This window comes from Tympanuchus pallidicinctus, unplaced genomic scaffold (assembly GCF_026119805.1).
Source record: "Tympanuchus pallidicinctus isolate F22 unplaced genomic scaffold, pur_lepc_1.0 scaffold5, whole genome shotgun sequence".
Classification (NCBI taxonomy): Eukaryota; Metazoa; Chordata; class Aves; order Galliformes; family Phasianidae; genus Tympanuchus; species Tympanuchus pallidicinctus.
The window spans coordinates 63,291,689-63,303,832 of record NW_026294769.1 but is presented as its reverse complement, the minus strand read 5'-3'; the positions used below and the strand labels follow the sequence as shown (position 1 = coordinate 63,303,832).

General features: G+C 46.3%; 1 protein-coding gene across 4 annotated transcripts in view; it reads right to left on the bottom strand.

Annotated features, from left to right (window-relative positions):
• DEPTOR (DEP domain containing MTOR interacting protein) overlaps positions 1 to 12,144 on the bottom strand; it is a 95,861-nt gene that overhangs the window by 62,897 nt on the left and 20,820 nt on the right. Inside the window, exons 1-2 of one of the 4 annotated variants that reach the window (XM_052703641.1) lie at positions 10,457 to 10,752; positions 9,844 to 9,938 (exon numbers count right to left, since the gene is read on the bottom strand). The exons of 1 other annotated variant lie outside the window; for it this stretch is intronic. In XM_052703641.1, the coding sequence (XP_052559601.1) occupies positions 9,844 to 9,929 (86 nt within the window). In that variant the 5' untranslated portion in view covers positions 9,930 to 9,938; positions 10,457 to 10,752. Of the gene's footprint in view, positions 1 to 9,843; positions 9,981 to 10,091; positions 10,138 to 10,456; positions 10,753 to 12,144 lie in introns of those variants that run through there. 2 more of the 4 variants (XM_052703642.1, XM_052703640.1) reach the window with 2 other exon arrangements.

Sequence of the window (12,144 nt, the reverse complement as noted above, 5' to 3'; positions counted from 1 at the left end):
ACCTTCCACAGAAGTCTGAAGTTAGGAGATAGGAATCAAGCAAATATCTGTCCTCAGTTGTGTGCAGGCAAATGAAGAATGGAGGGGGTGGCCAAGCAAACCCAGCAGTGGCTGTATGGTGCCTTCTCTCTGTCCCTGACCATGCATTTCTGTCTGCTTCCTTCCCCAGCACTGGCACTGCATGCTGAGCCTGTTCAGAAAGTTAATCTTTTTTCACTTCTTTGCAACTGATGTAATTCCCTGAACTTTGGATCCTATGAACATCAGTGAGAAGTGTAAAGGAAGCAATAAGAGCAGGGCAGAGGCAGCCTGCAGATAGATCTGCTGTATCAGAAAATCACAGTAGCTGAGTGAAATGGTGTAAGATTGTTTCTCCCCCCATGCTTCTCCAGAAAAAGCTTTTATGTGGTCATGTGGTGAATCAGTTTGTGAAGACTCAACTGAAAACCCACAAAAAGCCCTTCTGATCACTGCCACGGTGCAGGTCACTATGTGGGGACAGTCCAATGATGTTTAAGCCAGTCTGAATGAAGTGAAGCCTCACGCAGGGAACCAGCACTACTGATGGCCACTGCCTGGAGGCTCCTCCAACTTCACGGGCTCCTTCAGAGCCTGACTGAGCCTCTGGGCTTCCTTTTCCCTTGCTCTGTGCTTCCATGAAACTTGTTCCCCCTCTATGCTTCAGAATTTTCCAAAAATGAAGGACCACGGCTGCACTTTTTTACACTTCCACTCCCACTCTCCTGGTGTGTGTGCACTCTCCTGGCAGTGCAGTTTTAAATACTTTGTCCTTCTTTAAGATCACTGCTATTCTTTCTGCTGCAAGAAACAAAGGCACTTTCACAATACAGTCATGTCTTCTTAAGGCCATAAGAAAAAAGTGAGGTTCAGGACAAAGGACAATCCTGCAAACAAATAAAAACAACAACAACAAAAAACTAGCACAACTGTTGCTGATATTTGATATGAAATTGATTTAAAACTCCTCACCTTTCCTTCTGCTGAGGCAACCTGCCTTTGCAAAACTGCCTCACCGTACTATTCATAATACTATGTCTTATGAAACCTCTGTAAGTAAGGACTCTTGTTAAGGTTTAAGCTGTTTTTAAATCCAATGGTTTACACATCAGAATTGTTTAGAATGTGTATTTCTATGCCCTGCTCTTGTTTAAGGAAAACCAGCAAGCCAACATGTAAAATGTGGTTCACCCAATGAATGCCAGCACTTCTGCTGAGATCTCCAGCTTTGCAGTTCCCATCATTAAGACTCAGTTATTATTAGCACCTCACTGCAGTTTCTCTTCAAAGACTGCTTCTATACTTTGTTTTGTGTTGCTTTTTTATGGGGTGTACTCTTCTTTCAAGCCTAGGCACCTGTTTATGTTCTCACCACAATTTTCATTCCATCTGCCAATTCTTCATTGGTTTAACCTCTTCCCACAGAACTTTGAATAGGTGATTGTATTCAACCCTTGCCTTCAACACAGAACAATTAACAGCAAATGTGGCCACAAAAAACAAGCTGTGCCAGGAAGAGAGAAGCAAAAGAGTCGACCACAAAGCAGAGGTTTCAAATATAAACAGCAGAATAAGCAGTGAGAAAGGTGGAAGGGTCTGGCCCTTTGGGAGGGACTGCCTGTTTGTGAGAGCAGGCCCTAAGCCAGGAGGTGTCTCCAAGCCAGCGCTCAGCGCCTGGAGAGTTGATAGTGGGAATGAAGAAGCCTATGGCAGGAGGTCAACTGGATTGCAAGAAGCTCACATTTGCTGCTCTGACTGTATCCTTCAAGTTCTTAAATTTTACATCACAGAAAGCACTGAAATTCTTACATTTTTACACTTCAAAAAGCACCAGAGTCTACAGATAAAAGGAATAGCTTGATTGGCATGTAGCGCACAGATCACTGCCTCGTCCTTGTCCATTTATCCAACAGCAAAAGCTGGCTGACCTCTTTCCTGGCTTCAGCCAAGTCTTACTCTACAGATGTTACTCCGGAGGGAGAAAGGAGTGGGTTCTTTCTCAAACACTGTCCCCAGAGCTTCCCCCATCCCATTCCATCCCACACCATCCTGTCCCATCCCATCCCATCCCATCACACGCACTGTAAGTTTTGCATCTCCACACTGCAGCGGCACTTTTTTCTGTGCTTTGGGGATGTCACTCTTAGGCTCTGTGTTTGCTGCAAAAACCTGCCATAAGCTGTGGCCAAGATTTGTGTTGCAAAAGCCTTATCTTTCTTCTGAGCACACAGTGCCTACCCCTGCAGGGATTTGATGAATAGCTTGAATTCCTAGGCGCTATCACTATACAAATAGTAAATAACAACGACAAGCGATAGGAGCACTCCTGTCATGCTGCCAGCCTATGGCTGCTGCCCCCGCAGCAGTTGGGGCTGTGCACTAAGCGCAGCACACAGCAGAGTGAGGCTGACTATGGAATATTAATCCTTCCTTCCCTGAACAAGCATCGACATCAGAGCAGTCTCCTTTACCTGTACATAGGCAGTTCCTATAATCTAAAATAAATCAAACCCATGCTTGCACACGCTACACATACAGTACCCTTTGCTTCCTTGCTAATCTCTGCTAACCTGAGACAGAGGTTAATGATTCACTCCATCTGGAATGGAATACACAAAATATACAGCCCAAACCACTCTTACAACATCCGCCTTACTGTGTACATAGAGCAAGAGTGATCACTGTTTGCACACGCATTGTTAGCTACTTTAACTCAGAGCCGCTGACTGGAGCAACTCAATTATTGAAACAGCTTAAGGGAAAGACCTGAGCAAATGATAGCCTTCCATGTGAATTTACAGAAATGCTGAAAAACCAGAAATTTTACAGAAAAACAGGAGAAATTGACATTCCTGGTCCAGGAACCTTAGGTACATATACGTATGTGTATATATGTATGTATATGTACACACACCTGTATCATAGAATCATGGAATATTCTGAACTGGAAGGGATCCATAAATTATTGACCATTGAATCATATATGTATATGGCACCACCGACATAAAGTTAGTACAAAAACACAAGATTCCAAGACATGAGAAGGTACATCAGATATCAGAGATTCTAGAAAAACTGAATGTATACATTTATAAAATTAATTTACCTGAGCTAAAATGTATAACTAATTGTGTTATGATAGTACTGATTTAGCAGAAAGCTTATTGATTTCAAAGAACTCCATTTTGCAACCTTCCCAATCTTCACTTTGAAGTCCTCCTTTCCCTTCAGGGCGTTCCTCTGGTGGAATTTCACAGTGAAGACTGCCAATTTTTTGGCTGCTTGATTTTGGAAAACAAATTAATGACAGTGAAATTAGTTGGACAGAAAGCTTGGGAGCACTTTGTTCCACAAAGATCTGATGATATAACCTTCCATGACTTATCTGCCCTGAAGAAGTAAGCAGATACAAGCCTTCTCAAGTGAGACAAATGAAAATTATTTTTTCAGGGTCAGTTTTGAGTCCAATTAGGAAGCTCTTCGCTAATGGAAATGCAGCCACTGGTGGAGAACTAAAGTTGGTGCAAGAACATGGTGCAGGGGGTAAAAAAGTACATACAGTACTAGATAGGCTTAGGAAGATCACAAAATCTAACCTCAATGAATTCTATCTCCAGACGTGGCATATAAGATTGATTGATATCTGACGATCACTCTGAACTTGTCTGTAGGGGAAGTGACCCCTGGGTAGTTCTCTATCTTAACTGCTCACACTCCTTTTAGTGAGTCTCTATACTGTCACAGTTGTGCATCACTGGAGTGTTAATGCTGTTCAAAGGACAGTGATAGCATCTGATAAATTATTTAACAATATGCTTAATATATTTCTATGATATACCAATACATTAATCCCATGATCACCTGATTGCAGTTCTCTAGTAACTGTTACTGCTATGCACCACTGGGTTAATTGCATCTTCGAATGCCAATGAACTTTTGACCCTTACTAGAGTGAAAAAGGTTGACTGTTTACTGCTTCAAATAAGAAAAAAGTTTATGGACCTGTAAGTGCTATCATACTGCAGAAGTTAATGACTCTGATAGTTATGCACTCTGATGTATTAAGAAGTTTTCATAAGTGATAATGAAGCAAGACCCATGGAAGACCACTGAGAACTGATACTTGACGTTTCTCTCCCAGCTTCAAAATTTACATCTGTCACATAAAACCTCTTTTGTAAAACAAAAGTCACATGCAAACTCTGATAATAAGGCAAACAAATTTCTGTTGAACCATATCTTACATTTTCTCTCTCCAAGAAGCACATAAGAAACATGTTTCATTTTTCCCTAAGCAGAAAGAAAGAAGACGCTGAACTATAGGTACTACTCACACAAAGCCCGTCTAAAAGCTTCCTAACTATTAATTAAAACAATTAACTGAGGTGTTAATTGGGAAGGTGCTGCCTCACCTACAAGCTTGTGAAAAAGGCACATTTAAAAATCTGCTGAGAAGAAGCACTAAATATCATTACAGTTACACCGAATTCAGAGAGCTGCAACGTGTACACAAAGGCAATTTCTAATAAAATAAAAATAAAAAATAAGTGCTTTTTAAAATCTTGCTCTTTGGTCAACTGATGCCTGAAGACAACCTGAATGATGGCTTACATTTATAAGAGAAATGAGAGACTCTCAGAAGATATGAGTTCAACAGCAATCTGGGATCAAGAAAAAATTAGTTGCTGAGTCAACTAATTATTATCAGTCAACTCTGCCTGGAAGACAGGCAGTCAGCAAGTACATCAAAACATTCCTGTTGGAAAAACCACTCTTGGTTGCCAGCTGTCTAAGTCACAACTAAGTCACAGAATCACCGAATCACCAAGGTTGGAAAAGACCCACAGGATCACCCAGTCCAACCATTCCCCAATCACCAATAGCTCTCACTAAACCACGTCCCTCAACACAAAATCCAAATGTTCCTTGAACACCTGCAGGGTCGGTGACTCCACCACCTCCCTGGGCAGCCTATTCCAGAGCCTGACCACTCTTTCAGAGAAGTAGTATATCCTAACATCCAGCCTACATTTCCCCTGATGCAGCTTGAAGCCATTCCTATCACCAGTTACATGAGAGAAGAGGCCGATCCCCAGCTCACTACAACCTCCCTTCAGGTAGTTACAGAGAGCAGTAAGATCTGCCCTGAGCCTCCTGTTCTGCAGACTGAACAATCCCAGCTCCTTCAGCCTCTCCTCATAAGTTCTGTGCTCCAGACCCCTCACCAGCTTTGTTGCCCTTCTTTGAACCAGCTCCAGGGCCTCAATGTCTTTCTTGCAGTGAGGGGCCCAAAACTGGACACAGTACTCGAGGTGCGGCCTCACCAGAGCTGAGGACGGTAACAATCACCTCTCTGCTCCTGCTGGCAACACCATTCCTGATGCAAGCCAGGATGCCATTGGCCTTCTTGGCCACCTAAGCACAGTGTTGACTCACGTTCAGCCGAGCATCAATCAGCACCCCCAGGTCCATTTCCTTTACACAGTCTTCCAGCCACTCTGCCCCAAGCCTGTAGTGTTGCCCAGGGTTGTTACGGTCAAAGTGCAGCACATTTGGCCTTGTTGAATCTCATTCCATTGGCTTCAGCCCAGCGATCCAGCCTGTCCAGATCTCTCTGCAGGGCCTCGCTACCCCCACTTGTGCTGGGCTGGGATTTTCCTTCAAAGCCTTTCTGAACTTGCTGGAAATTTCCCTGAGTCAGGTTGGAGCATCTTGCTGTGGGAGACTTGCAGCTCTGTCTGCAGCTATGGTCTGTCCATCCATCCTTGGCTGCATGAATGGAGGACGGGCGTGAGTCTGTGATGGGAGGGAGCTTCCTGTGATGACCACACCAGTTCTCTGCAGGGTGCCTTTCAAACTGTCTGTGCCTCTTCTTGTGTTTTGTGTCCTCATTCTGCATGTACTCTGATTTGCAGTGCTAGCAAGACTTTAATTTTTCCACCAAGCAGTACTGAAATGGGCACAACATGTTGCCTTCTGCTGGCAGGGAAATGAGTCTAGAATTGCCCCACTTCAGATAAAACCACGATCAATTTCAGTAGTGCTGTTACACACCCCCCTTGGATTACATGTCTAGCTGTGACTATCCTGGGCTGCATCAAAAGAGGGGTGACCAGCAGGGCAAGGGAGATGATTGTCCTCCTCTACTCTGCCCTCAGAGGCCACACCTGGAGAACTGCATCCAGCACAATAAATATGCAGAGCTGTTGAAGCGGATCCAGAGGAGGGCCATAAAGGTGATCAAAGGGCTGGAGCACCTCTCCTGTGAAGAAAGGTTGAGGGAGTTCAGCTTGTTTAGCTTGGAGAAGTCTCCAAGGAGACTTCATTGCAGTCTTCCAGTACTTGAAGGGAGCTTACAAGCTGGAAGGGGACTGATTTTTTACACAGTCTGATAGTGACAGGACAAGAGGGAATGGCTTTAAACTAAAAGGGGGGAGATCTAGGTTAGATGTTAGAAAGAAGTTCTTTACTCAGAGGATAGTGAGACGATAGAACAGGCTGCAGAGAGGTTGTGGATGCCCCATCTCTGGAGATGAGGTTGGCAACCCTGTGTGTGGCATGGATCTAGATAATCTTCAAGGTCCCTTCCAAACCAAGCCATTCTAGGATTATATGACTACCCAAAGCACCATGGCCGAGGCACTTCCCTTCAGGCACATCCATAGAGGATGTACTGCATGCCCAGTCCCCAGGCTGCACACAGGCAGGTGTTTGAAGGTGGGCTGAGGCTAGTAATGGCACTCCATGTCTCCAGGAAGACAAACACCACACATTCCTTCTGAGCACAAGTTTCTTCAGGAGATCATTCTTCAGATCATTTGTAACCTATTAAGGATATCCATATTGCAGCCATTCAAAAATGAAAGAGTTCACCACTGAACAGCCATAGGGTGTAAAAAGTGTAGCTGAGCTAGGGAAGACTTGATGTGGGGGCAGCCGGTGCTTCTAGGCAGCCCCAGAGGTCTGTCCCCTTGCAGAGCTATCAGTGCCTGGAGAGCCCTCAGCCAGACCATGCCCATACAACCACTTAACCTTCTCATTCTAGTCTTCTGAGGCTGCTATAGGGTCTGTTCTGAAGGGCCACACTGCTGGGATCAGGGAGTCTTCAGCTTTGTTTCATGGCCACCAGTCTGGTAACTAAAAGGCCTATCAAGACCCAAACTTCAGAAGTCCTCACCTTAAAAAATCTGTTCCTATTAACCAACAGAAAGAGTTGGTAAAGTATTTGCTTAGCCAGCTGCTGGCTTTAGAGGCAGAGGACCTTACCAGATGCGAAAATTTACCATATCAGCTAACCTACAGCTCAAGGTCCTTTATTTTTCACCCATGAACCACAGACCAGAATTTACATCACAACCTCATCTCCCATCTTTGGTCAGTTGCTGCTGACCAAAGCTGCTGTGTGACAGCCCGGTGCCAGCACCAGGTGCTGCAGTAGCGAGCTCAGCCCTCACTGCATAAAGAAGTCAGAACCAAGGAGGGTCACACAGCAAGCAGGCCACAGAAATGGGCCAGTGAGACAAATGAGGCTGGGGTGAGACAAGCAATAGCACTTTTAAACAGTCTTAATCAAGCAGCTATCACAAGCATCTGCGTTTAGACACATGTTGTTTAGTCTAGTAGAAGAGTATTTATACCTACATTTTCTTATTTATATGTAAGCAACACCATGCTCAGTTTCATCTTACACTTTACTCCCAAGTTATGCGTTCATCTTGCAGCATGCAACACCTGCCCATGTGCACTTTCACCCAAATACACACAGTCACCTGTCCTGCTGCATCACTCCCAAGAGGGCTTATCTGGCATTTGCAAGGATCACTAAGAATAGAGTACAGTACATTTCCTTGAATGCGCGACCGTGTTGATTTTCTATCGTCTGTTTGTCTGCCCCAGAGGCTTCTGAGATAACCAAACTTTGATCTTGAAAGCCCTCCATGTTCTCATTTAGCGTTAACAATTATACACTTATCTTGGACAAGAAAAGGGAAACTTTAAATGCACGGTTAGCCAAAACTTGTCTACCAGCCAGTTTTCTGTCATCTATTCTGCAGCTGTCACTGTTTGGAAAACCCTTGCATAGAGCATCCCAAGAGAGAAACAGAACAAAGCTACCAGAGGTAAGGGAAGTTAGAAGTTTTAAGGGTGCAGTTTCCCAGGACAGCTCCAGCTGATTCAATAGATCCCTCCTGCCAGAATGGGAGATCTGCTTCTTCCCCACCACCTCCCTTCCCTCCTTCTAGCTCCATATTCCCACCACACACCCTCATCTGTTTTGTGAGACGCTGGTAGTCATCATCTCACAAAACCAGCACGCTCACTAGGTGGCCACAATGGAAAGGTGCAAGGATGTGAGCTGGCACTGCATAGGACTACAGAACCATGGGCAGGAGGGGAAGGGGAAGCAGATCTCTTCTGCAGTAGCTAGGTGTTAATGGAGGCTGTGCTATCAAACCAGTCCAGGGTGATCTAGGCCACTTCCAAGTACTCACGAGGGAATGCCCATAGGTAACTTCATCAGACCAAGATGGGGAATAATTACTTTGTAGATGATCTTGGCCAAAAATAGCATCACATTTAAAATTAGGGACATGGTTTAGAGAGCAAGATGGTGATGAGTCAACACTAGACTAGATGATCTTAGACATCTTTTCCAACCTTAATGATTCTATGAAATTATAAGTGTCATCCTTGATTGTGACAGTAATATGCTGACTGTGAGAGCCAGATTTGTTGAAGTTCTTCCATCCTCTCTTTAGGAATGATTGCAAAGCTTTTGTTTTTACATTTAACTTAAAGGAATACAGAATGTCTTAAGTAGATCTCAATAGAAATTTTGTATTACAATTGAATATTCAGCTTTTTGTAAGGTGAGTTGGAAGTTGTAGGAGTTTTGTCAGCACTTTAACAAACTTCTTAGCACCAAGTCCACCCTACAAAGCCTGCATGCTGTTGTGTCCCAAACAGGCTGCCCAGGAAGGTGGTGGAGTCACCATCCTTAGAGGTGTTTAAGAAACCTGTAAATGTGGCACCAAGGGACATGATTTGCTGGGCATGGTGTAATGGGTTGATGGATAAAATAGATCGTAGTGGTCTTTGCAACCTCAATGATTTTATTTTATGATCCTTCACCCCAGGTTTCATTTCAAGCTGCTCAGATGAAGAATCTCAAGTATGGAGAAGTACTTGAGCCAAACCACAGAGATGTGTACTGCCCGAATACGGCTGTCACTGCTGTGCATTGCACCGTGCCAATGGTGCTTGCCATGTCAATGCTAGCAGTACCGATGTCAGTGCCTGTTAGCAGCAGCAGGGATGGCACCTGCCCAATCAAGCAACATTGCTACTGTTCTACAGTGTTGGTCTGGCACCTGAGCAAAAAGTTCAAAGAAAATTCAAGCAAAAGCCACTGAGCACATCTTTTTCCATTCTCTTTCTAGTAACACATCTAACACATAGTAATAATAATGGGATATTTCCTCCTGAATCTCAATATTCATTGACAAGCCGAAAGCCTTACAATTCCTAGTCTCCTCCGTAGTGGATGGGTTCAGATTGAACCGAACACATCCCAGAAATTAAAAATTAACTGAGTCAGGCGTTGCAGTTAACAGTTTCGGCGCCGCACAGCCCCGCTCTCCCCGCGGGGATCCCTTCATCTGCGGCGACATCGCAGCGGTCCGGGGGTTGCGGGCTGCGAGCAGCGGGGCCGGGCGGGCAGCGGAGCAGGTGCGGCTTCCAAGGGACGCGTCCTCACTCCCTCCCGCCGCCCGCCGGTACCCCGGTCCCACAGCACAGCCCGGGCAGGGGTACGGCACCGCTTACCGCAGCTGCTCGCCGGTCAGCAGGACCTCGGCCATGTGCTCCAGCTCGGTCGCTTTCTGCTGCATGCTGCTCATGCCCTCCTCCATCGCCGCCGCCTGCGGGCACAGCGCCTCGTGCTGAGGGGAGCGGGCTCCGGCCCCCTCTCTCCCTCCCCCCTCCCCACCCCCCCGGCCGCAGCTGCCGCCGCTGCAGCCCCGATCCCCCTCTCGTGGCCGGGGTCGCCGGCAGCCTTCCCCCGCCGCGCTCACCTGGAGGACACGGAGTGCCGTTTCGATTCGCTTCCCCCCCCCCCGCGCCCCCCACCTCCTCCAAAACCCGCCCCGCTTCCCGTGTTATTGTGTCACGGGCGGGGAGAGAAACACATGGCTGCGGCCGCCGCGGCACGGCTCGCCGAGGCAGCAGCGGCCCCCCCCGGCTGTCACACGGCAGGGAGGCGCCGGCAGCCCCCGGTACGGGAGCGGCTCCGGGGGTGCTGCGCTGTGCCCCGTGGCCCGGCTCTGGGCTGCGCGGAGCCGCCCCCGGCCGCGCTGTCCTCGCCGCTGCCTCCCGCCGCTCGGCTCCCTGCGCATCAACCTGCGGCCCGCTCTCACACATCGTCCCCGTACCCCCACACCTCTTTGTCCCTCTGGCGACGGCGGCCGCTGAATTCCTGGGGGCTGAAAAGCGCTTCTCGCAATATTCGGTCTTTGAGATGGGAAGTGCGAGGTCATGAGCACCCTTTGTGAGCGCCGCTGGCAGAAAAAAGCACCGAAATGGAAACAAGTCCAAGGCCACTTCTGCAGTGGTCCAAGAAGGGTTTTCATTTACAACAACGCATAATTAAGATACACCTTGATCGTGCACTCATTGCGCTTCTCTCTGCCTGCACACACTCTGTGCATGGCAAAATGTATCTGCTTCATATTTGCAGTATTCTCATAGTTAGATGACCAAGACTGTGGTTTCAGAACAAGGATAAGCATTAACAAGGAATCACGTGAAGGAATTGAACTCAGTGTAAACCAGGCTGAAAAGAAAGAGGAGGTGGATCTCCAAACACCCCGTGTAGATTTACAGTTTTTGCTACCAAACGAGGTTCTTGATTAAAATAATAATAATAATAACTAGGACTCATGGAAAAAAATGGAGAAGTAGTTGGAAAATAAGTCCAAGGAGGGTTAGTAAGCAGACAACAGCCACATCCAGCTGAGGAAATTCTCTGCTAAAAATAATTGGAAGCTAGGAGAGCAAGAAGTTCCATATGTGCCTTCTCTGCTGTTCCCTAGTATTTGTTCACAGCCACCTGTGAGATGAATATTGGATCAGGTGCACCTCTGGTTCAGCCCAGCACAGTCTCTGTAGGGAATGTCTCAGTGTGTCTGAAAGAACCTTACTGACCAATGGGTGGTGGGTGAAGCAAAACTGAATCTGCCTTCATGTTGATCATAGAATGGGCCAAGGAGGGAAGACTTAGGAGTGCAAACACTGCAGCTTGAGTTTGTCTCTTGTCAATTTGGAAGACATACATTTATGTCAATACTTGCAAACACCCTCTAATCCCACTTGTACTATAAGTACAGGAAGTACACCTTCATGGAGCTAGAAATAAAAAGGGAATTGAAAAAATCATCTCATCTGACCTTACATTTCGGATCAAGAATTTGCACAGTAATTTGTATCAAGCATTTTATCATGTGGCTGAAACAAAGAAATCTCAAGAGAATGTTATTGTACATTTATGTTATTGTAGAGCTTTATCACCTGAGTTTGGCTGATTCAGCTGTTTCCCACCTCTAAAAGGGGGAAATTCCACCCCGCTCAGCTCTGGCTGCACATCCTTGCAATGGATCTTATGCTGGTTTCCACACTTTCAGCACCTCTGCTGCAATTGAATTCGCTAAGTGGGCAGAGAAGTCCACAGAATGAGGCTAGTTTCTTCTGGGCCAGTAAGCAGAGCTGTGCAGGTGGCTGTGGATCTCATGGGGCTGGAGCTGACACAGAGGGGGAGTGGGCCTGGGTGCCGAGGGCAGGAATAGAGAGGAGGAAGAGAGAGAGGAAGAAGGGGAAGAAGCTGTCTTTCAGCAGTGACAAGCCAGCAGCTTGATTCAGGGTGCTTGTGGAACTGCAGCATGAAACACATCTATTTCCTTGCATATCAGATTATTCTCGCAGGTCAGTGCAATTTCCTGTGCTTAATTATTTAATGCTCATAGGCTGCCATGTTTGCCTTTCCACACTGATATCCCATTTGTAATTTGTTCCACATGTTCACACTGAAATATCTTACAGCTACAGTGTGCTTCAAAGGAAGGGATTAGGTAT